The 25571-nt window shown below is 35.7% G+C and overlaps 3 protein-coding genes across 3 annotated transcripts in view; 1 reads left to right on the top strand and 2 right to left on the bottom strand.

The window, feature by feature from the left end:
- The first annotated feature begins 379 nt into the window (after nt 1–379).
- On the top strand, nt 380–4113 carry LOC120177238 (transcription factor UNE12-like). Its single transcript, XM_039183463.1, has 7 exons — nt 380–709; nt 1228–1335; nt 1993–2112; nt 2340–2405; nt 2476–2541; nt 3136–3213; nt 3556–4113. The coding sequence occupies exons 1-7, from the start codon at nt 380–382 to the stop codon at nt 3769–3771; spliced, it is 984 nt and encodes a 327-aa protein (XP_039039394.1). The 3' UTR covers nt 3772–4113.
- A 7787-nt stretch (nt 4114–11900) lies between these two features.
- On the bottom strand, nt 11901–14410 carry LOC120177079. Its single transcript, XM_039183326.1, has 3 exons — nt 14008–14410; nt 12225–12334; nt 11901–12071 (listed from the first exon to the last, which is right to left on the bottom strand). The coding sequence occupies exons 1-3, from the start codon at nt 14408–14410 to the stop codon at nt 11901–11903; spliced, it is 684 nt and encodes a 227-aa protein (XP_039039257.1).
- A 5233-nt stretch (nt 14411–19643) lies between these two features.
- LOC120177070 overlaps nt 19644–25571 on the bottom strand; it is a 41295-nt gene continuing 35367 nt past the window's right edge. The window contains exon 6 of the mRNA XM_039183315.1: nt 19644–19764. Within this exon, the coding sequence (XP_039039246.1) occupies nt 19644–19764 (121 nt within the window). The remainder of the gene's footprint in view (nt 19765–25571) is intronic.

Here is a 25571-nt window from a genome sequence, read left to right as displayed (position 1 = left end):
CCATCTCTCTCTCTCTCTCTCTCTCTCTCTCTCTTGTTTATTATTATTTTTGTTCTTTTGCCCTCACTTGTTTCCCTTTAAAACCATTCCTGGGAGCGCATTAGTTGTGTCTGGAACTCAGTAAACACAGTCCATAACTTGAGAATTCTTCTTGGAATCCACAATTTTCTTTCCGGTTTCTCGGGCTCCGGATCTGCCACCCATTTCACCAACACGTTTTCTCGGTTACCCCCTTCAACTTAAAACCCCGTACCTTTCTACAAGAAGCCACCTTTCCACTCTCCAAAAGCATCGAGAAACACGTCTTTTGATTTATATATACAGGACTGATAGAGGGAAAGAGGAGGAGGAGGAGTTGCTTTGTTTTTGAGTTTTGGATATGGCAGGTAATCAACAGGAAGCCGGGTTAGGTGATGATTTCTTTGAGCAGATCCTGCAAGTACCCCCTGGCTACGGTGGTGGCGGCGGCAGCGGTGGTGGTGCCAACTTGCCTATGGGGTTGCAGCTAGGGTCAGGTGGTGGTGGTGCAACCGGTGCCAGTGGTGGAGATGTTGGTGGTGGTGGTGGAGGGTTTAGAGGAATGGGAATGATGCCTTTAGGGTTGAATTTGGAACATGGATTCTTGAGACATGAAGATGGAGTTGTCGATAACAGCAGCAACAACAAAAATGCTTCTTGTTCAGCTGCTTCTGCTGTTGCTGGCATCAGTGTATGAAATCAATCACTCTTTTACATCAATTAAAACCCTTTATTTTTGTATGGTTTCTACTCATCTTTCTTCCGCTTTCGCTTTCCTTTTGAAGGATTGTTACAAAATATGGGTTTATAATTTCATTTTGTCCATCAGTAATGAATTATTGCAGCTTTGGGTTGTCCTTTTTTCTGTTTTTTATACTCTTTTCACCTATATGAAGAATTGAAAAAGAAATTTCTGATAGAATTTAAACAATCTAATCTATAAATGATAAGATGATATTAGGTACATGAACATTATTTTCAAGGGTTTCTGAAATTTTACCTGTAAAGTTTGCTCTTTGGACCTATTTTTCTCTCTTTAAAGTCAGCCTTTTCCTGCTGGGAAACTAATCCAAACTATGACTTAAGAGAAAATGACATTTTTCTTAAAATACTGTTCCAATGTTTTCAAAATTATAGGTTTAATATGATGGAAATTAGAAGGTTATTTTAGTCATCGTGTGTTCTTTTTGTAACTTTGCTTTGTGTCAGGAGAGAGATTCTATGCATATGGGAAGCTTGTTTCCACATTTTGGACAAATGCAAGCTCAGCAAATCCGCCCTTCGCCGCCGCCTCAGCCTCCACAGCAGCTCCACCAGGTAAAACTTATTTTTTGGTCAGATATACCCTCTTTCTCTCATTTTCCTTTCTCTCCAATGATAAAAAATAAGTTTAAAATTCTAGCAAAAAATTTATTTGTAGCATATACCAAAAAGAAATTGAAAATCTGGGATTGAAGTGCCTTTTTGTTTTGCTCTTCCTTTCAAAGCTGTACTGTAAAATTTGACCTTTTTTGTACGGTTTCATCATGATTAAGGTCAGGGGTATATTTGATACTTAGCGAAAACCTAGGGGGTTTAATTATTATTTTTCATTTTACTACTCGTCCTGTCACGCTCTTTAAAGTGAGGGTGGGGGAAAAAGGGAGGTGATTTGGCACGGGATATAAAGTGTTGTGCACGTGTGGGGAACTCTGCAATTATCATCTCGGATCCTATACAGTTTTACAAAGGTTAAAGGGTGATGGACCTGTGCGGTCCTTTTCAGCATCCAAGTGATGATCTTTGTCGGAATAGATTTCCCAAACGCGACTTGAGTGTTTGAGAAATGGCGCGTGTGTTACAAACGCGTCAAAAGTTCATCTTGGAATTGTATTCGACTTTATCATATAATGAAACATTAAAGGTTAAAGTGTAGTTGTTTTGTTCATTACTTTAGAACATTTTTATTGCATAATCTGTTACATTCTTGTGCAGCCATTTCATAGCCAGCCGACATCGGGTCCAGTTGCTGCTGCACCGCATCCGCCTGCCGTCCGTCCAAGGGTACGAGCTAGGCGAGGACAGGCAACCGATCCCCACAGTATCGCTGAGCGGGTAAAACTCGAGCGCTTTTCTCGTCGAAAGTTCTTTACCAGCCACTGCTTAGTTCCTCTTCATTCAGGACACTTCATATGGTCTTAATATACCATGTTTGTTGTTTTCTTAGCAATATCATTAAAAAAAATTCTGGTAATCTTTTCGTTTTGTTTATTTAGTCCTTATCTTCTATTCTTTTGAACCTCTATCGGTCCCTCCGTGTTTATTTTCTCCGGTGAATGCAGTTACGTCGAGAAAGAATCGCTGAAAGAATGAAGGCTTTGCAAGAGCTGGTTCCTAGCTGCAACAAGGTTAGGATTTCTTGTTACAATGTGACAACTACTTTCCGTATTTGCTGATGCATTGCTGAATCTTCTGCAGACGGACAGGGCAGCTATGCTTGATGAAATTGTAGATTACGTGAAGTTTCTTAGACTTCAAGTTAAGGTAATTAACATTTAAAATCTCGATACTGATCTCGGATTAACTAAAATTCGTTGTACTTTAATTGTTTTTTCCCTTTTATGCTAAATTAGTCTTTCTCAATATGCTTAGAAAGGAATCATTTTAGTAAAGGTAATAAAGTTGTAGACATCTTCTAATATTGCTTTCAGAACATCGAATTCGTCGTCGTTTTCTCATTTTTTGTAAGGCCAAGGAAAATTTTGAAAAAGCGAAAAGGAAGACGAGACGAAAACACCTTATCATCACTATGGAAAAGTACTTCAACTAATTTCAATTAATTGTTCGGATAATATCTTGCAAAAGTCTTTGGCAAGTACTTCGGGTAGGACCCTTATGCTGAATCCTAGATGTCTATGAAGACCTTAAGGAATCCCTTTCTGTTTCGATGTCAAACTAAATCGACTCTTGTCTGGTCCTGGAATCTCGAGGCCACGAAATAAGTTATTGTCGAATAGTAATGAATGTGAACTGCATCACTGTTAGTTGGAACAACTAAAGACTGTGAACCGACTTACCGTTCATTCCTTTTCTCCGGCAGCTGATTTCTGTTATATATTATTTTTGCTATTTGAACAGGTTCTCAGCATGAGCAGACTTGGGGCAGCAGGTGCCGTGACCCCGCTTGTAGCCGATGTACCCCTATTATCCGTTGAGGTAAAATACAGAATAATCGTAATTGTTAATTGTTAATCGTTGAATCTTTCCATCTGAAGTACTAAGCATGTAAGTGTCCGTGTTTAGGCACGAAATCATCATGTATGCATGAAAAATGAAAAAGAAGTAATGACTTGTATGTTAAGGTATCTGTTGTTGCCTAAGTTCCTTGTTGCTTTGGAATTTATGAATGTACATTATTTCACTTTCCCGGGTCGTTTTCTATGAATCTATAACCGGATAGAGTAGTTGGCTGTCGTTTTCTCCTTTTCGGACCTACCATGTTCTCTTAGTCTTCTATTTTTCCACGATTTTACCTTTCTATTATCTTTCTATGAATAGGGAGATGGAGGCCAGCCTGCTTGGGAAAAATGGTCAAACGATGGCACCGAACAGCAAGTGGCTAAGCTGATGGAAGAAGACATCGGAGCTGCCATGCAGTTTCTTCAGTCCAAGGCACTCTGCATCGTGCCGATTTCACTGACGTCTGCGATCTTCCCCGCACATCAATCGGATGCACCAACGATCGTCAAGCCCGAATCAAACACCCCTTCATAAAAGATAAAAGCAACATCATGATGCATGTAGAAGTCACTCCTAGCTCACTCGCGATATAAGCTGTTCCGTGCTTCGGTCCAAGCTCTAACTCCGACCACCGGCAACCTTTTTCGGAAGGTATTTCGATGGATATCCCACGATGTATGTCAAATGGAAAACAAAGGTCGATTGATGTCTACTTCTTTGTAATATGAGTGGAGGATGACCAAAAAATAATGGTGGTAGGAACTCGCTTTCTTTTCTTTTCCTTTTTCTTGGATAATGGGAAGTGGGTCCATCGAAATTGGATGGATCGGCATCCCCATGATGTATTTTAAGAAAATTTTAATGCAACTTGAATTATGTTATGTACTTCCTTTCTATATGGCCTTTGCTCACCGTTGAATTAAACCTAACCGATCGGTCGAATTAAGAATTAAAACCGAACCGTTCGATCGATTAAGTATTGTTGAGATCGGATTAATTGGACGGGGAATCAATAGGTTCAACGGTTCAACAGTCTTATTTGAATAATTTTCACTATAACACAGTTATTGACATAAATTTCAATTTTATTTATCAGTTTAAAATCGAATCATATGTCAATTGATCAAATTGTTGAATCAGGAATTAAGGGTTGAATCAGAAATTGAGGTTTGATTAGTTTGGTTTTTAAAATATTGATTTTTATGGGTATTTTTTTAATATACATTATCTAAAATTAAATTATTGTTCAGTTCGATTTACCGTATAAGAAACGTAATAGACTATCCGGTTATTAATTTTATTTATTATTTTTAACAATTATTTTTTAAAACACTAATATATACATATATATTCATCGTTTATAAAGTGAGTTTGTTGATTTAAAAAAGTAAAAGTTGAGTCCCTTTTTCAAATTTTGCTGAATTATTATAGAAGGGGTGAGTTATTTCAGAGAAAAAGTGGCAAAAGAAGCTTTAATTTTTTTCTAATTTATTTTATATTATCTGCTAAAATGGGACAAATTTAATGGCCCTTTTTCTTTTATTTTATACAGAATAGTACAAAAGACTTTAGTTGGGTATAAGTATATGGTGATAATTTATTATAAAAAAATGAAGTGAAAAAAATTTCAGTGTCAACTACATCATTCATGGAGATTTGGCTTTTAAAATTTGTGAGTTTAAGTCCACTACAATTAGGGTTCCATTTTAATATTTGTTGAACTCAATTGGGGTTTTGATTTTTATTTGACATTATGAAAAGCATGTATGATGATGTATGATGGGGAAGGCAGAAATATTTTTGAAGGTACACATATGTTAATAACATAAATTTTTAAATGGTGGACGCCATTAATAAAATAGATAATTAATCGAAGAAAATTCGAATTTTAGAATGGGTGAAGAAAGAAAATCAATTGGAGTTTGAATACAGACATTTTGAAAATAATAGGAGCATGACATCCCCAAATCCATTTCCTCATAAATTGTTTGTTTGAAGGAACAAAAGTGCACTACTTTATTTATGGCTTTTAGGAAAAAGAAAGTTAATTGTGATTTCTAAAACATGAGGAATTAGGTTAGGTTTGAATAAAAATAAGCTTTTTATGATTGTTGAAGTTCAATTTAATTTAATTTTAGTGTAAAATTTTGTATTCAAATTTGACAATACTCTCTTCATCTGAGGTTCAAAAGTGTAGGATTACTTTTTAATCCATGCCCTTCATGTCTCATTGAATGCATCTCTGTTGATGGAAAAACATATTATTTGTGTTGTTTAGACACTATGATTGACTGTTATTGTAATAAGTATTCGTTTGTTACAATATTAGGGTTTTTTCTAAAATGAAATAATGATAATCCATTTTTGATTTTATTATCAACTACTTTTATCACTATAACCTAATTTAATGTTTTCTTGTATAAACGAGGGCAAAAGAACCTGCACCTGTCTTGCGCCATGGCATAGTCCAAGTGCTTGTGCCCTCGACAGTGGAAATTCACCATCTGAGGCAGCAAATCGGAAGGATGTATGGGAGCTATGCTGAGACGAACCCTGGTTATACCAAACTCATCGATGATGCAACGGCTTGCAACGCTAGAGTGACGGTGTTGGCCATGATATTAAATGTCCTCAAGTGTTTGATGGCCTTAAAAGTTTGGTCGATGTATGTTGATTAAGACATTCCCTCGGATTCACGGCATCAACTTCGGTCTTCCTCATGTCGTGGCTGTTGCAATGAAAGTCGATGGTATCGAACACGTAGGAGGCAACATGTCGGAGTGTGTCCCAAAGGAAGACGCCGGTTTTATTATGGTTTGTAGTTAGTTGAAGAAGATAAAGATGACAAGCTAGAGTTTGTGAGATTGATGTTGAACATGTTTATGATGGCACATACAATACTAACATGTTTATTTGGGTTGATCACAGTTATGGGCCTGGTGGGCTTAGGCCCTTTGCTTGTAACGGACTCGAACGAAATTCCAATCAATAATAAAGAATATAAATTTATACTCTTAACGTTTAACCCTCCCAACTTAATTTAATTTTAATTAAATTATTAAAAATAAATAATTAAAATTTTGAAAAAAAAATAAAAACAACAGCGTTGAAATTGTGGGAATTTATAAAGTATTATGAAATTTTAAAAAGATAAATATATTTGCAAGATTAAATCAAATCTTTTTCACCTACAGGGTTGGTTTAAGTGATAAGCAACTTAATATCGCTTAAACAAGATCTCAGGTTTGAGTCCTTATGTATGAGAAAATCTATGTTGGAAGGCTCACTCACCAAAACCACGTGTGCGACATGGGTTGATTCGGATTAGTCAAGACGTTTAACTTTAAATTTATTTACTTCAAATTATATCATTATATTATAGTGCGTTTTTTTATCTTTAACAGACATGGAATAATTATTAATTTGACTTTTATCAAGCAATTTTTATATTTCAAACTTTGATGTGATATGCTTTTTAACTATTTGTCGTAATTGATTTTCGACGGGAAGACTGTTGCGTATTGTGAGTACTAATAAGTTATACGCAAATGATTGGAAGGTATACACAATCGCAATAAGTAATAAAGTGATGAGTGAATATCGTCTCCACAAGGATTGGTGGAAATTATGAGTTTGACCACAACACCAAACTAATTTATCTAAGTATAGAAATGATATATACACTGATGATGCTTCGGCAATGGAAATGTGAGAGTGAATGAAATGATGGTGAGGGAGTGTGATTGAGTGAATAATGTCGTGGAAAAAGAGTAATTTATAATGATGAATATGATGAAAATGCCAAGGCAATGTAAAATGGTAAAAATAGAAAATAAATTGAATAGCTTGATAATCCTCACACGCGAAACTACTTTGGGAATGAATGGTGGGGAGTCACTTAAGGAGCTGAAAACTTATCTTTCTAGCTGATTTAGTCTTCTATTGCTTTACTTGTTCGACTGAGTTTGCTAAAAGTGTTCTCGCTATCTCTAGTCATAAGAACCTAACAGAATAGAATGACACGGTATCTCTTCTCAATCTCAACTATGACAGCCTACACTATTGATGACGCACTAACCCTCTTAGTAGTTGAAATCCTAGTTTAGTCTTTCTCAAGTACTAAAGGATTAGACTATAGTGATTAACTATACCCCATTGCTTATGTTAATCTTACTTAAGTTTCTCTCAAACATTTAAAAATTAATGTAACAACCCGAAAAAAAATTATAATATAATCATTTGGGTGAAATTTGAGGCTCAAATTAAAAATTTCCAGAACAAATAGGCTATTTTAGAAGTTGAATGAAATTCAGGGACTAAGCCCTGAATTTCACCATTTTGTGACGGCAGACATTTCTTCATATATGCGTGAATTTGGTTTCTGTTTGAGAAATCAAAAACAAATTTCACAGAACTTCCTCCCCGCATACCTTCCTTCCAAGGTCGATTCCGTCACCGTCCGACCGTTCTAGCTTACACTACCACTACCGTTTGGTTCATCGTCGAACGGTGAAAAAAACCCTGCAAAACTCTCATCGTAAAACGTTGTCTAACGCCGTGAATTTCGATTCAAAGTTTCAAAGTTTTTTAACACTACCGCCGTGAAAATCGTCGATTCATCGTCGATCGTTGCTCAATTTTCGACACCTCCGGCACCATCGTGTTCCTTGTGTCATTTCAAGTCCACCGATGCCCTTCTTGTCTCCGTCGTTGCTAGCGCGTGAGGGAGGTGAGGAAGTTAAAGTTTCCTACGTTTTAAAATCGAGCTCTCCACCGTTTAAAATTTTGAACTGAGCTTAGCAAGTGTCTCAAAATCCTTTAAAATAATTTTAAAATTTTTTTCTGTAACTTTTACAACGCCGTAGGATGTCTCACGTGCCCCCACGTGCCGCCCCTGCGTATGGGGGAGGTTCACCAAACGGTGGACAGTTTAATGGGTTGTCCGACCCGTTGACCCGACCTGCTGACCCAATCGACCCGCTAACCAGACCCGCTGACCGATCCGACTTGACCCGATCTGACCCGTTGACCAACCGTTGACTGACCATTGACCTGTTGACCGTTGATCGACCGTAGACCGTTGACTTTGACAAAAAAATTCAAAATTTTTGAAAAATCATATTTTATGTTTTTCGACGTCCTGAGCCTGATTCCGAAGCCTGTTTTGCCAAATTCAAACCCGAAAGTCTCTGAATTGACCCGTAAACTTGAAAAAAATGTATATTTATCTAAGTATTTTAATTCAGTTAATTGTACTGAATGGTCAAGGACTAATTATTGTTATGACATGTTAAAGGTACTCGGGGATCTCCTGACTATATCATTGCTCGACCCGATTCCTCCTGATCTGCCCGTCCTCGAGAGGTCGTGAATACTCGTATAGTTATGTAACCCTGTTAGTTATTCTTTTTAGAATATTATTCCGAATATAACCCTTTTCTGATATGGCTTAGGTTCCCGTTCAGTCGAAGAGTCTAGTGAAGATGGTGCTCGATAGATCTTCCTGACTGACCCTATTATCGAGGTGTGTTCCTTGTGTGCATTATAAATATTTTAAATATCTGTTTGAAATCTCATATGCACATGATTGTTTTCTCTGTTTTGAAATATAATGTTTGATCTGATTTGACTACTGTATGATTTACCTGATTCCAGATTTACTGAAATGTAAAGCATGATTGCCCGACTTATGATTTATAGTTACTAGTTTACTAAACTGATGATTTGTCTGAACTCTGAATTACTGTTACTACTGGTTATCGTCTGAAAAATGTTTTCTTCAGGGTATTTTGGATTCTGGTATGAAGAATTTGGCAGGTTTAGTCACTGTTGGTAATTCCCCGAATAAGTTCAGCACCGAATGGTAATTCCTTATGGACCTAAGGCGACCCTTGGGTAGGCTCTGCAGCCCTGAGACTTTCTTGGATAAGCCTTTGTGGCCCCGGGAATTGTCTTGGGTAGGCTCGCAGGCCCCAAGGTACTCCCTTAGGTTGTGCAGTTCTGGGGAACTGCACATGGCGTTCAATTGGAGGACGATGCAGAGTTTTTAAATAAAAAACTCCTATGATGTTTTAATGATTGTAATATGTACTGGTTTTAAAGATCATAACTGTATTTTTTTATTTTTGTACTGTTGGGACACACTGAACCTCTAGCTCACTTTTCAAATTATTTTACCCCCTTTCAGATACTCTTGGATAGACACTCGGTATCAGGCACTTGGAAGATTGGTACATTTAGTTCAGATCATTTTGTTGTAATATTCTGCCTTCCGAACTGCTTTTAATTATGGTGACATGTGCCTTATTTTTGAAGTATATATCGTTTTATAATGTTCACTGCTTTCACTACTGATATTTGATTTACGATGCTCCGGATTTATTTCATGTTTTATTTTATCGAGTCGGTTTTAGTTTTATATTCAAGAGTTGGGTTTTATCATTATTTATTATACTTTTATAAAGGTCATTTGAAATATGATTTATATTAACGAATAACGTTTTTGGGAAATATTTTTAAGAATCTTTAATGTAATATGCTAGACTTAGTCAAAACGCATAGGCCGAGTCTATGGGGTTACAATTAAAGACTATATTTCTTTCGAACATCTAGTCTTCATCAAAGAAATTGACACTCTCATGCCTCTTACAATCTTAGAAGATGAAGCACACATAAACAAAACAAGTAAAAACAAAAGATAAACAATCATCAACCATTAAAATAAAGTTTCAAACATCTATCGAATGAGCCTCACCAAATATAGCTTAATTCATTGTGGGTTCGAACAAACCATAGAGTATACCCAATCGTTCATTTGACTTTAAAACCCAAATAAAGTTTCAAGCTTTAACAATGGAGTAAAGGTTGAAGATGAAAGCATTAGGTGTGCACGGCCGACTCTTCCCTCAAACCATCATGAACAACTATAGTGTAAGCTCCTTTTAGATACTACACCACTCCCTCGAGCTTCACCAATGGAGGAACACCAATAAAAAATGGACAAAGAAGAACGTTAATGAAGGTAGAGAAAATGGAGAAGATGATGATGGATTTTTTCCAAGCTCTCTCTTTTTTTATCTTGTGTTGTGTCATTTTAAATAAAAAATATCTAAGGGTATTCTTAGGAATTTTGCACTCAAAATACCCATAATACCCCTAAATTCATTCCTTGTGCATGAAGTTTATCTCTACAGGTGGCAATAGACCCCATTCAGACAGTTATTAAAAGTAAACATGTGCTTTGACAACTGTCCTCTTGTGAAAATATCTCTTTCTCTTTTTCTACGCCAGAAATGCCAAGGCATTGCAGTCTGCTTCAGCAGCATGTGATGCCACGTCATTCTTCTCAGCTCACCCTATGCTCATTATTTCCTGCAGGTCGCTAACCAACCTCACCTTTCCCATTATATAACAACTTAACAAAGTAGAAATAACACAACCACCACAAATACAAGTACATGCAGCTATATGAATCTAAAATGACCTATATTAACCCTTATACAAACAATAACTTAAGTGAAAAAGGCCTTAAAAGTAGCATTTTTACGGAGTTATCACACCCCCAAACTTAAGCTATTGCTTGTTCCTAAGTAATGAATAACAATTAACACAACAAAAATGTCATGACAATTTTTAACAATAAGACAATCAAGACAAAAATAGAATTTCAACCCTCAGAAAAGTTGGCTTCAACATGCTAGACATATCAAGAAATCAAGTACTTTTTCTTAGGTCAAGATTTTTTGTGGTTGTGTGTGTGCGTGGTTGTATACTTGTATCCAATCTATACTTAACAAATTTAGGCAATTTCCAATTCAGTTCCCTAGTTTTGCCACAACATTTACTCATTCATTAAGCACATTTATACTCCATTTTTACTTAATACACATATTTTTTACGCTGCTACGAGGAGAGTTAGCCCATCACAACTATGGTCTACACTTACCGTGGCTACCATTTATTGAAATGTGGTATCTAGGCAATTGCCTCAATAGTGCAAACACACATAGTCATCACGTGACTACTTTTATTCACTCGTATGCGCGTGGCTACCATTTATTAAAGAGAGTTGCAGGCAATGCCACGACAAAGAGGAGTGTCCCTCTACAGCTATGCCAAAACATTTATTCATGATTAAACAAAATTCAGACATAAGAGAGTTCTTTAAACATTGATTTATCATTTAAGCACAATACCAAATTTTAATGTCAAGGCTAACCAGAGTTCTTTCATAAAAACTTCCTAGATTCTTAAGTATAGAGAACATACAAATCGTATATGAATAATTCACAAAACATCAAGTTTTAGAGTCAGTTCTATCATTCTCAATAGTCATTTACATTTACATGTTCAATAAAGAACACTACCTCCCTCAAACGTGAGAAAAACATTGCCCTCAATGCTTAAGAGAACTAAGTAATTAATAAAACTAAATGCAATGTCATGCTATGCAAAAATGAATGCAAAATGAGGTCCTCGATTTCTATGGTGGTGGCGGTGTTACGGTAGAGGTACCTGTATTTCCACGCCTGGAGTGCTTTCTTTGTGGGGTAGGACTGGGTTTTGGAGATGTTGAGTAGTAGTAGGTAATAGAGGTGTTGACGCACCCTGCTGAAGTCTTGATACAACTATAGATTCTACACATAGATAGAGGCTCTAGTACTTCATCTGGATTGGGTTGCATGGGATGGCTCATCAGGAACAATATGAGATGGGGGATAGGCTGTGAGGTATGGCACAGGCTCATTATCAGCAGGATTGGCGTTATCAGGCTCAGAAGTTTCCTCGATATTGTCAAATGTCGGTAGAATTTCATCCGGGAAACCCAAGAAATTCTATTCCATATGAAGGATCATATCTTGAAAGATTGACTCCACAACAATATCCCTATGCTTGGCGTAGCCAAAGAAATTCTTTATATCACCCGTGAGAGCATTCAAGTGAGTCATTATTTGTTGGATAGATTCGTCGAGGGCAATTAGTCTTGCCTTGACATCATAAGGTTTATCTTCCTCGGACTCCTCAGTATTGGCTGCCTTGGATTTGGGGTTAACCAATCCCAACAGAATAGGCAGTTGTGCTCTTGTGATGCCCGACACTCCAATTGTTTTTGTCAAAACCGTTTTCAATCACCTTCTTTTTCCGGTACAATGATGTGATAATATAAAAGAATACCAACACGCTAGATTTCTTTCCTAAACATTCATGAACTTGCTCAACAATTATTCAACCAACATCAGTTGAATGAGTAACCATAATAGAGTGTAATAACATTAGATATGGAAGGGTTACCTTCGTGTTTTGGATAGTAGGAATTAACTTGTGTTTCATGAAGTGGTTCCATAATTTCACGTGAGGTTGGAGACGCTCCCGATTGACATAAAAATAGCTAGCTTGACGACCATTCCATTCGATGTTAGGAAAACACAAATATTCGAGTATACCATCGTATGTCGTACTATCGACTACATTTTCAAAATCCACATGTTGATCGACTACGTCCTGCAAGTGGAAATAACGGTTAATCGTCGACGGTGTAAAATGAATATAGTGACCCCTAACAAAAACAACATGTTGGTTTGGTTTTGAGATGTTCGCATAAAACTCCTTAACTAACGAGGCATTGATGAAGCCAGGATGTCGCGTAAACTTTTTCCATTTGTGTGGTTCGACAATGTACATGACATCCAGCCCAAAAATGTCATCTTACTCCTCGGTGAAAATAAACCCTAACTCTAAAAAGAGTTTTCGATTTTTAAAATTTTAGAATCGCTCATTTGTAGCTTCATCCACGAACTATTGAGAAATAGTTGTTTCAGTTATTGAGGGTCATGTTCGTACCATTTTTTTATCGGTTTGGAAGAAAAAAGAACAAAAAGTTGAGAGCTTTGTTTGCAACAATGGCGTCGATGTAGAGGGAATGTGAGAAGAAAAAGATGAAAAGTTAAAAGAAATAGTGAAAGAGATAGAATGAGTGGACGAGGTGAAATGGGTAGGTGAAAAAGTAAACTGTAAACATTAAATGAGGGGTAAAAGGACAGTTCAAAAAATGGAAATAAAATAAAATAGAGTAATAAAGTGTAAAAAGAATATTTTCCTCCTTAATTTTGTCTTTTCTTCCCTTGGTAACCGCTCCATCATATAGGTATGAGCTCTGGTGGGTTCCTACAGTACAAAACAATTTATAAATATCCATGAATAATAAAAATAAAAATAAGAAAAATAAAAATAAATTCTTTAATTATTTACAAATAGCAAAATATAATGCTTTGGCATTGAAATTTGGTTCACGGGACATGCATACTCAAACGTCGTGCAGGTAAAGCACCGACTTGTCACGCAAAGGTGGAGCTCCATTGTAAACTATCAAGCGCTGACTGTTGACTTTAAAGATCATCCCTTCGTCTATATTTTTATATCAAATGCTCCATGAGGGTGGATGTCATGCATCTCAAATGTCCTTACCATCTAGATTTGAACTTTCCAAGGAAGAGTTTAAGCCTTGAATTATAAAGTAATACTTGTTGGCCAACATAAAAATGTCGTGGCATCAGTTTTTGGTCATGCCACTTTTTGGTATTTTCTTTGTATAACTTGGAATTCTCATATGCTTGTGCCCTGAACTCTTCCATATCATTAAGCTCAAGTAGTATTTTCTCCCCAACTAATTGAGTATCAAAATTTAGCCTCTTAATGACCCAATACACCTTGTGTTCCAGCTCAATAGGGAGGTGGCAGGCCTTCCCATACACTAATTTGAAGGGTGATTGCCTAGAGGAGTCTTAAAAGCTGATCTATATGCCCAGAGTGCCTCATCTAACTTTGGTGACCAATCCTTTCGCCTCGGATTCACCACTTTTTCTAAGATTAGCTTTATCTCGCGGTTAGATATTTTAGCTTGGCTATTCGTTTGTGGAATGTATGTCGTGGCAATCTTGTGACGAAATCCATATCTCCTCAATGCCTTGTTAATCAACTTGTTATCAAAGTGGATTCCATCATCGTTAATGATGTCTCCAGGCACTCTAAACCGTGTAAATATATTCTTGTGTAAAAACTTAAGCACGATTTTGGGATCATTCTTTGATGTTGCAATTGCCTCCACCCACTTGGATATATAATCCATAGCAAGCAATATGTACAAATCACCACAAGAAGATGAGAATGGTCCCATGAAGTCAATGCCCTAAACATCAAACAACTCAATTTCCAGAATGCCTTGCAATGGCATTTTATGTCGCCTGGATATGTTCCCAGTGTGTTGGCATCGATCACAGGACTTATAAAATGCATGAGCATCTTTGAACAATGTTGGCCAATAAAATCCTGATTGCAGAACCTTAGCAATAGTTTTCGCTCCTCCAAAATTACCTCCACTTGGGGCCGTATGACAATGGTATAAGATGTCTTGTTATTCCTCTTCAGGTACACATCGTCTAATAATTTGGTCTGCTCAATGCTTGAATAAATATGGCTCATCCAAAAAGTAGAACCTTGCATCGTGCTTGAACTTTTTCTTACCCTGGCTGTTTAGTTCAAAAGGCATTATACCACTAATAAGAAAATTAACAATTGCAGTGTACCATGGGATTACCGTGGCATATAAGATTTTCTCATCAGGGAATTTCTTCTTGAATATTTACAATGTCATGGCTTTTAGAACTGCTTTATAGCCTAGATAAATGTTTGACAACTTGATTCTCAGTACCCTTTCTATCTACAACCTCTAAGTCAAATTCTTGCAAAAGTAAGATCACCTAATAAGTCTAGGCTTAACATCTTTTTTGTTCACTAAGTATTTTATAGTTGAGTGATCACTGTGAAAAATAATCTTATTGCCTATTAGGTATGGTCTAAACTTATAAAATGCAAATATCACGACAAGTAATTCATTCTTGATGGTTGTGTAATTCATTTTTGCCTCATTCAAGGTACGACTAGAGGAAATAATCATAGGCAAAGTATTATCACTACCCAAGTAAACATATTTAAGATGCCCTGGCAAAGGCTTTAGCTCTAGGGTAGGTGTATGCAATAATGATGGCTTAGGAGGAATAAATTCATCAAAATCAAGGGGTTTAAAGTGCATACATGATCTAGCAAGTAGTAAGCTAGATTGCTCCACCCCAGCTGGTAATTTTTCATGCTCTTCTATGCTTTCATCATCAATAGACCATTTATAGTCTGCTAGCTGAATGAAATTATTTTGAAAAAATTGTTCTGTTTCTTCTTCAATGAAGGAGTTCATTTCAAAAATGCCTTGCTATTCTTAAGAATCATCAACATACTTGAGAGTATAAAAAACATTAAAAGTCACACAATGGTTGGCAACTCTCATGGTAAGTTCACCTTTTTCACAATTAATCAGAATACGACCAGTGGATAGGAAAGACCTACCCAAGATTATGGGCGCCTTGACATAAACTTCAAAATCAAGGATAAGGAAGTCGACTGGGAATAAAAATTTATCCACCTTCAATATGACATATTTAACTCTCCCTTCAGGTCTAACATGGTATCGGTCGACAAGTTGTAAAATCACATAGGTGGGTATGGCATTTCCCATACCAAGCTTCAAGAATATATATTTTTGCATTAAGTTCATATTTGAACCAAGGTCACATAGTGCATTTCTAACGAAATTAGCTCATATAGAACATGGAATAATAAAGCTGCCAATATGATTTTGCTTTGGTGGTAACTTGCTCAATGCGGAATAATAATCTTTTGCCGTGGCAACTGTCTCATACTTCTCAACTTTCTTCTTCTTGGTGCAAATTTCCTTAAGAAATTTGGCATAAGTCGACATTTGTTCAATGGCTTCCAAGAGAGGTACATTAATGTGGAGCTGATCAAGAATGTCCATAAACTTTTTTAACTGAACTTTATGATTGTGCTTATTGAATCTTTGCGGGAAGGGCGATGGGGTCTAACTTCTTCAACTACGGGAGTAGGAATTGCTTTTACCTTGGCGTTGGAATTTAGTGCTTCGACAGGTTCACTTGCAACATCCTCAATACCGGGTTAGTGACTAAATTGTTAAACTTTAGAATTTGGTGATTAAAGTAGAATAATTGAATTGTTCAATGACTTATATGAGAAATGTTTTGTAGGATTGAATTACAAAAAAAGAGGAATAGAAGGACAAATTAGTCATTTAGTAAAAGAAATAATTAAATTATGTTATGGTTATATATTAACCCACGTGGAATGAAAGGGAGACCAAGTGAGTTTCCAGAGTTCTCTCCTTCTTCTTCATTCTTTATACGTGAAGGCCCCAAAACAAATATGAGTTTATTGTTAGTTGATAATTAGTTGAAATTCAAGTTTGGTTTTGATAATTAGGTGATACTTAAGCTTAAGGAAAGCTTAATTTGTCTTAAAATAATAAGATGAAGAGAATGAAAAGGATTAAAGATGAGGGGTTCTTAAATTAAATCTTGATAGAGAGGTAGTAATTAGATTTCAAGACTAAATTTGACCTGTCATTAGTGAAATTAAGGAGTATGAAGTGTTAGAATTGGATTTAGAACATGTTGAAAATTGAGTATAATTCTTGAATTTCATGTATAATATATGATTTTGAGGTTAAAGATGTGATAAATGAGTATTAATGGGTTTAAGTATGTGAGTTAAGAATATGAAAGGGGATAAAACATGAAGTGTTTGAGCTGAAATGAAGTAAGTTTCAGGCTTAAAAGTGATTTCTGGGCTAGGGGTATCGATACCTATTCATCAGGTACCGATACTTCAAGAGTAAAAATTAAGGAAGACATTCATAAGGTATCGATACCTGAAGAACAATATCAGTACCAAGGGTATCAATACCTTAAGGATGGTATCGATACCATCTTTGAAACAAAAAATTACAGAATGCAATATGGGTATCGATACCTAGGCATGGTACCGATACCACAGTTAAGGGATGTATCGATACCCTATAGGGGTACCGATACTACTTTAAATAGAAAAGAAAATTTTGCATTTCCTTCAGTTTAAGAAATGAAAGATTAAAGTATGCCATTTGGAATACTAATATATATCAATGTATGATTATGTAGATATTGAACGTAACCCTATTCTGGAACAATCGAAGAATTAGAAATGGTTGAGAGAAAGATAACAACAAAACCCTATTCCCATATGCAATGGGGTAAGGGGAGGTAGGGTAGTAGGCTGCCCCCAACACCAGGTTGAGAGTAGCTTCCGTGGAAGACCTCCGACAGTCAGAAAATTTAAAATAAAGATAAAATGCAATGTATGTATAAATAAATAAATAGATAAATACATAGTTGAACAATCTTCATATGCAGTCTTCATATGCTCGTCTGTAATGGGAAGTAATCCCTGCAAATAAATACCTGCGTAATAATCTCTGCATATAGACAGAAACGTAAGACCCGACTAAATTTAAAAAGAGGAAACATGATGTGAAGGATACACGATTGAGAGAAAGAGAAGTTCTAAAATTGATTCGAATCAAGTGAGGCTCGGGTGAGTGCATACTATAGATATAGTTCAATGGAAATAAGACTTGTGATAAGTCTATTTCCTATATTTGATTTTATGATTTCATTTTCTTATACATGCATATGTTATGGTTATAATAAGTATTTGAATAACTTTTAAATGCTTTAACATAATATAATATGAACGTATGCAATTATAAGAGAACAAATCCAGTATGTGTAATAAGAAAAGTGATCATATGTGTGTATGTACAGTGAATGATGTGTTTATATGAGAAGTGATTAAAGAGATATGAAAATGAGAAATGTATTCATATTTAAGCCTATGTTATATTATATGAAAGTTGTAGTTATAATTTGCATGCCAAGAGTCGATGGATTATAAGTGGTCCTTCGGGACATAGTGGTCATTCGAGATAAATTTTCAGTGCCCCTAGTGGGAATTTATTCGAGATGTGGTGACAATATTTGTGCACAACCTCAGTGTACTCAAGTGCCTCCTGTTCTCAATAATGTACATGGGCATTTAAAGATAAATTGAATGTAAACTCTTATAATAAGTTAAGTTTTATATGTGTATACTATAATAGTATATGTTATAGTTAGTAGATATATGTAAATTGTAATATTATGATTGATTGATAGTAGTACATGTTTCGTAAATTCGTGGTTACATATTATATTATGCCTATGTCTTTGACTTAGTGTGTAAGTGGTTTACACGTAGGTACCAAAAAGCAGGAGGACCAGAATTAGAAGTTACAGAGACATCATACCTCTACTGGTAGATCAGATCAGAAGTAATTTGTAAAGTATGTATTTTGTGGTATTAAATGTGTTGACATGTAAACAAGTTGTGAATTATACATAGTTTGATCAGTTTTGTAATATTTTGGTTTAACTTAAATAAATTAATGAATTTTATTTAATGAAAATTTAGATTTTCATGATTTTTATAAGAGTCAAATTTTGAAAAGTCAAATGTGACACCTCAGATTCGTATCCGGGTCAGGTACGGGTTAGGGGTGTTACATTTAATGGTATCAGAGCCATGGTTTAGCCGGTTCTAGGCGTAAACCTAAGTTTATAATGATTTTTAAATGTATATATGCCAACAAAAAAATAGTGAGAACTTATGATCTGATAAAATATTGAATATGTTGTTTTGCTAATAGAACAATATTATTATGTCTTAATAGATGTCCGGACATGATAGTTCTCAAAGTGAAGCGGGAGACGATAGGTACGCTGAGAGTAGTAATTCATCTACCCTGGCTAGGCAAGGTGAAGAACATACATCTTCCGGAGTGTATGTGAGTGATCAAGATGTTTTCTTCCAGACGTTGGATGCGGTATTTGTGCGTTTCCAACCTCTTGTCTCTTCAACTCAGAGAATAAATGTTGCGAAGGACTTGAAGGGTTTAAAAGCTCCATAATTTAGGGGTAAAGTCGAAGAAGGTCCTGTTGCTGCAGACCTGTGGCTCAATGATGTGAAAATCATGCTAGAGGGATTTCATTGTTCTGATTCAGAGAAGGTGGATGGAGTGATTTTCTTGCTTAGAGGGCAAGCAAGGATTTGGTGGACCAATGTTACACTGAGAATGAATAGTGATCAGATAACTTGGTCATTATTTTTAGAAGAATTCAAGTATAAGTATATAGGAGATAGTTCATCCGACAGATGAAGCAAGAGTTCATGAATTTGAAGAAATGGAACCGTACAGTATATGAATATGAGTGTGAGTTCAACAAATTAAGCTGCTTTGTTGTCGAGCTTATTTTGACATAAAAGGATGCTTGTGAATGGTTCGTGGAAGGTCTGCATCCAAGATTAAAAGAAATGTTGATTGTGTTGAACCTGTATTCATTTCAAGAGGCGGTAAACCATGCCAAAGCTCTGGAAAGAGCTCAGAACGAGAGGTTTAGAGATCCAAGAGCTCAGACATCTAAATGAATGGGTGCTTCTTCGAGTTCTACACCATCGAAAAGGGGAAGAGATGCTGGTTTTTGACCCCAGGCTAGATCAGAGTCAGTGGCATCCTCCACTAGAGGATCAAATCTGAAGAGAGCCAGATAAACTCAGTTAGTGGGATCTGGAGCTGGGATATCTAACTAGGGCCAAGTCAGACAATGTCCATATTGTGGAAAGAATCATTCAAGGATATGCAGAATGATTTTTGGAACTTGTTTCAAATGTGGGGACACCATGTATTTTATTTGAGATTGTCCCATAATAGCTGGTGAGTTTGCGCAGCCAGAAAGGTCTACTTCTACGACTCAGAGGGAAAGAGGTAGAGGTAGAGGAAGAAGTCAGCCAGAGTCCTCTGCTCAATAGGAGATACGCTCAACTGCTCGAGTGTATAACCTCAAGACCAATGAGGATCGAGAAGACCCAGAGATAATAGTAGGTATCTTTCAATTGTATGAAAAGAGTGTTTTGGTACTGATTGATTCGGGTTCTACCTATTCTTACATTAATAGTAAGCTAGTGAGGGAATTGAACATTCAGTTAGAAGTTACTATCAATGAAGTAATAGTAACGAATCCCTTAGGGCACAGTGCTCAGGTAAATAAAGTGTGTCGAGGTTGTCCAATATGGATTCAGGGAATTGAATTCACTGATAATCTGATGGAATTACCTTTTGACGAATTCGAAGTGATAATGGGAATGGATTGGTTATATCGATACCAAGTGTATCACCTTGGGAAGCTCTAGTTTTGTTTGTTAACAAGAAAGATGGTTAAATGCGTCTCTGCATCGACTATAGGCAACTTAACAAGGTGCCTATTAAGAATAAATATCCCCTCCCTAGAGTTGACGATTTGTTTGATCAGTTAAAAGGAGCTTCAGTATTCTCCAAGTTGCGGTCGGGATATCATCAATTGAAGATATAAGAGAATGATATTCCAAAGATGACATTTAGAATGAGGTATAGTCACTATGAGTTTATTGTGATGTCGTTTGGAGTTACAAATGCACCGACTGCTTTCATGGACCTGATGAACAGAATATTTCAACCCTATTTAGACCAATTCGTTGTGGTATTTATTGATGATATATTGGTGTATTCAAAGTTAGAAGAAGAGCATAGTACGTATTTGAATATAGTTTTACAGATTTTATGAGATAATAAGCTATATGCTATATTATCTAAATGTGAATTCTAGTTAAACGAAGTGACATTCCTTGGAGATGTAATTTTTACAGAAGTAATTCGAGTAGATCCCCAAAAGATTAAAGCCATTTTGGAGTGGGAAGTTCCAAATAATGTGTCAGAAGTTTAAAGTTTTTTAGGGTTAGCCGATTATTATCGAAGGTTCGTTAAAAACTTTTTGATGATAGTTTTACACCTAACTAATTTGTTAAAGAAAGAGGTAAAATTTGCTTGGACTCCTGAATGTCAAAAGAGTTTTAAAATGTTAAAGAATATTTTGACAGAAGCTCCAGTATTAGTTCAACCTGAGTTTGGTAAGAATTTCGTAGTTTATAGTGATGCGTCTCATAATGGCTTGGAATGTGTGTTGATGCAAGAAGGCAAGGTGGTGGCTTATGCTTTGAGAAAATTAAAACCGCATGAGAAGAATTATCCGACTCACGATTTGGAGATGGCCGCAGTAGTGTTCGCTCTTAAGATTTGGTGTCACTACTTGTATGGTGAACGTTTCTATTTGTATACTGATCATAAGAGTTTGAAGTATTTGATGACTCAGAAAGAATTGAATTTAAGACAAATAAGATGGGTGAGATTTCTAAAGGATTACGATGTGGTAATTGATTTTCATCCGAGAAAAGCAAATATGGTAGCGGATGCCTTAAGTTGAAAGACGTTTGTAACCTTGCGAGCTTTAGATGCCCGATTATCTTTAAGTGGAGATGGTGCAATATGTACAGAATTGACTCTCAAGCCATCATGGCTAGATCGAATTAAAGAATTGCAAGTAAAAGATGAAAAGTGTATGAAGAAGCTACAACAAGTAGAGAATGAGGAGATAAAAGATTTTGAGATCAAGTTTGATGGGAACTTGTATTACCGAGAAAGATTGGTGATTCCGGATGATGATGAGTTAAAGAAGGAGTTGATAATAGAAGCTCATTGTAGTCCATTGATGATGCATCCTGGAGGAAACAAAATGTATATGGACCTCAAGAGTTGATATTGGTGGCGTCGAATGAAGAGGAATATTACGGAATTCATATCCAAGTGTTTAACTTGCCACCAAATCAAAGCTGAGCATTTGGTTCCATCAGGACTGTTGCAACCAATGTATATTCCTCAGTGGAAATGGGAGAATGTGACAATGGATTTTGTGAGGGGTTGCCTTTAACTCTGAATAAAAGAGATTCAATCTGGATTATCATAGATAGATTGACTAAGTCAGCCCATTTCATTCCAGTACGAGCTGATTCTCTATGGACAAATATGCCAAATTGTATATCAGAGAGATTATATGATTACATGGTGTACCTGTTTCCATTATTTCTGATTGGGATCCTAGATTCCCATCGTGGTTTTAGAAGAATTTGCATGGAGTGTTGGGAACTCGATTGAACTTTAGCACAACGTTTCATCCTTAGACAGATGGACAATCTGAGCGGACTATCCAAATCCTGGAGGATATGTTGAGAGCTTGTGTTATTGAGTTCAAAGGATCTTGGGAAAGATATTTACCACTTGCTGAGTTCGCTTACAACAACAGTTACCAATCTAGTATCAAAATGGCTCCCTATGAAGTTCAAAGGATATGTCGTACGCGCTTAAATTGGTTTGAGCTTAAAGATAAAGAAGTCATCGGTCCAGAGTTGATTCAGGAAGTGGAACAAAAGGTCCAAGTAATTCAGAGTAATCTCAAAGCAGTAGTTGATAGATAGAAATCATATGCGGATCTGAAGAGGAAAGAAATAGAATATCAAATTGGAGACAAAGTGTTTGTAAAAGTATCTTCTTAGAAGAAGGTTTTGAGGTTTGGACGTAAGGGAAAACTTAGTCCCAGGTTCATTGGACCCTATGAGATTGTTAAGAGAGTGGGACCAATGGCATATCAATTAACTTTGCAACCTAAAATAGAGAAGATACACGATGTCTTTCATGTTTCAATGCTTCGGAAGTATAGATCGGATCCTTCTCATATCGTGACACCAGAAGAGATCGAGGTTCAACCGAACTTAACTTATGAGGAAGAACCAATTCAAATTTTAGCTCACGAGGTTAAGCAACTAAGTAACAAGACTATTCCATTAGTCAAAGTCTTGTGGAGGAATCACATGGTAGAGGAAGCAACGTGGGAACGTGAAGAGGACATGAGGAATTAATACTCCCATCTCTTTGTATAATGAAAATTCGAGGTCGAATTTTCTTAAAGGGGAGATTTGTAACATCTTCAATATCGGGTTAGTGACTAAATTGTTAAACTTTAGAATTTGGTGATTAAAGTAGAATAATTAAATAATTCAAGGACTTATATCAGAAATATTTTGTAGGATTGAATTACAGAGAAGGAGGAATAGAAGAATAAATTAGTCATTTAGTAAAGGAAATAATTAAATTATGTTATGGTTATATATTAACCCACGTAGAATGAAAGGGAGACCAAGTGAGTTTCCAGAGTTCTCTTCTTCTTCTTTCCTCATACGTGAAGGTCCCAAAACAAAGGTGAGTTTATTGTTAGTAGATAATTAGTTGAAATTCAAGTTTGGTTTTGATCATTAGGTGATACTTAAGCTTAAGGAAAACTTAATTTGTCTTAAAACAATAAGATGAAGAGAATAGAAAGGATTAAAGATGAGGGGTTCTTAAATGAAATCTTGATAGAGAGGTAGTAATTATATTTCAAGACTAAATTTGACATGTCATTAGTGGAATTAAGGAGTATTAAGTGTTAGAATTGGATTTAGAACATGTTGAAAATTGAGTATGATTCTTGAATTTCATGTAGAAGATAAGATTTTGAGGTGAAATATGTGATAAATGACTATTAATGGGTTTAAGTATGTGTATGTGAGTTAATAATATGAAAGGGGATGAAACATGAAGTGTTTAAGCTAAAATTAAGTAATTTTCGGGCTTAAAAAGTGATTTCTGGGCTAGGGGTATCGGTACCTATTCATTAGGTACCGATACTTCAAGAGTAAAAATTAAGAAATGCATTCATGAGGTATCGATACCTGAAGAACAGTATCGATACCAAGGGTATCGATACCTTAAGGATGGTATCGATACCATCTTTAAAACGAAAAATTACAGAATGTAATATGGGTATCGATACCTAGGCATGGTACCAATACCATAGTTAAGGGATATATCGATACCCTATAGGGGGTACCGATACTACTTTAAATAGAAAAGGAAATTTCGCCTTTCCTTTAGTTTAAGAAATAAAAGATTAGAGTATACCATTTGGAATACTAATATGTATCAATGTATGATTATGTAGATATTGAATGTAACACTGTTCCGAAACAATCGAAGAATTGGGGAACACAAGCTTCTGTAAGTTGATTGGATTTCAGAAACAGGTTTCCTACTAAAAAGGGATTTAATTACTAACTGATCTAAACATACATTCAGAGATTGGTGCTTCAGGGCCGTTTAGGTTTTCAGGTGTATCAGAAAGGTATTTAGGAGCCTTTACATTATAATAAATTAATATTTCAGATATAAACATAGCGATTCCATTATTTCGGCCATCAGGGGTATTTCAGACACTTTGATTTCTAATGGATTCTTAGCAACTTAATCCACTAAGGGTAAAACGATTACTTACAGTATTCAAGATTCATGTCAATTTATCATAATATCATGTTAACTCAAACTGAACAAATCCCAACACTACGATACCTGTCAACCACTCAAATTGGTGCACTTCAAGAATATTCACACTTTAATACTAACAATACTAGTCGAAATGATCATCTTCAGAACCATCGTTGAATGGATCTTGAGGAACAATATGCATTTCGATGGTATTTGTTTTATTTCTGTATTGTAACAGTCTCCAACATGACCGACGTACTTGAGTTGTATTCCACAATCTTTAGGGGCGATATAATACTTAGGTTTTCTCGATGTTTCCAGAATTATCAAATAACATTAACTTATTTCTAGGTCATAAGGGTATTCGGGTTATTTTTGTACTCGAGATTGCTTCGGTCATCTTAGAGTTCAAGGTATTCCAATCATTTTCTTTGATTCAGTCATATATATATAATTTCCAATAATTTAATCATCCGGTTATTATTCCAAAATAAAAAATTCTAAATCTTTTATCGCATCGGGAATTAAAATCGGTAAACAAGATGTTTCTAAACAAATTGAGTATTTATCAAGTGAATAAGTAGTATATTAGATTAAGGATGACTTTTTAGGGTTATTTTAGTTATTACTGATCTTGAGGAATAGGAACCGATTTTCAGGTCTTCCAAACCAGTCAGGAGTTCAGTCAGTGGATCTGTAGTTCTATCAGGTCAAGAATGAATTATTAAGTTAATTCCACTATTTGAGTCAATTCTGTTCTCTTTTTACTCCATAAGGGTATTTTATTAATTTCCTTTCTATCCATTTTCGACATCAAAACATTTAACGATAATATTCAAAGTTTAAGGATTCTAAGATTAATTCATTTGTCTATTAATCACTAATCTTAAATTTATTTCTTATCAATCTACCAATTTCTTTGTGCAATTCAATCGAGTCTTAACCAATTTATCACTTAAATCGTATTCAGTTCGAGTTCATTCATAACCAAATATTCATAATACACCAATCATAAACATCCATGCATTTATCTAGTATCAACATGTTCCATAAAGCATGCAAAGAGGTAGTAAATTATTATCTCGATTTTTGAACCACAACGGTTGATCATTTT

The sequence above is a fragment of the Hibiscus syriacus genome, unplaced genomic scaffold (assembly GCF_006381635.1).
Source record: "Hibiscus syriacus cultivar Baekdansim isolate YM2019G1 unplaced genomic scaffold, ASM638163v2 tig00003435_pilon, whole genome shotgun sequence".
Lineage (NCBI taxonomy): Eukaryota > Viridiplantae > Streptophyta > Magnoliopsida > Malvales > Malvaceae > Hibiscus > Hibiscus syriacus.
Note: the sequence above shows the minus strand (reverse complement) of the source record. Positions and strands in the feature narration are given on the sequence as shown.

What these genes read in the sequence shown, in the direction of transcription:
- LOC120177238 (XM_039183463.1), top strand. Translation starts at nt 380, where the DNA reads ATGGCAGGTAATCAACAGGAAGCCGGGTTAGGTGATGATTTCTTTGAG. An exon ending in CCCACAGTATCGCTGAGCGG is followed by an intron (nt 2,113 to 2,339) that starts GTAAAACTCGAG and finishes CGGTGAATGCAG; the next exon opens with TTACGTCGAGAAAGAATCGC. An exon ending in TGGTTCCTAGCTGCAACAAG is followed by an intron (nt 2,406 to 2,475) that starts GTTAGGATTTCT and finishes AATCTTCTGCAG; the next exon opens with ACGGACAGGGCAGCTATGCT.
- LOC120177079 (XM_039183326.1), bottom strand. Translation starts at nt 14,410, where the DNA reads ATGGGACCATTCTCATCTTCTTGTGGTGATTTGTACATATTGCTTGCT. An exon ending in AGCTTTTAAGACTCCTCTAG is followed by an intron (nt 12,335 to 14,007) that starts GCAATCACCCTT and finishes AAACAATTGGAG; the next exon opens with TGTCGGGCATCACAAGAGCA. An exon ending in ATAAACCTTATGATGTCAAG is followed by an intron (nt 12,072 to 12,224) that starts GCAAGACTAATT and finishes CATATGGAATAG; the next exon opens with AATTTCTTGGGTTTCCCGGA.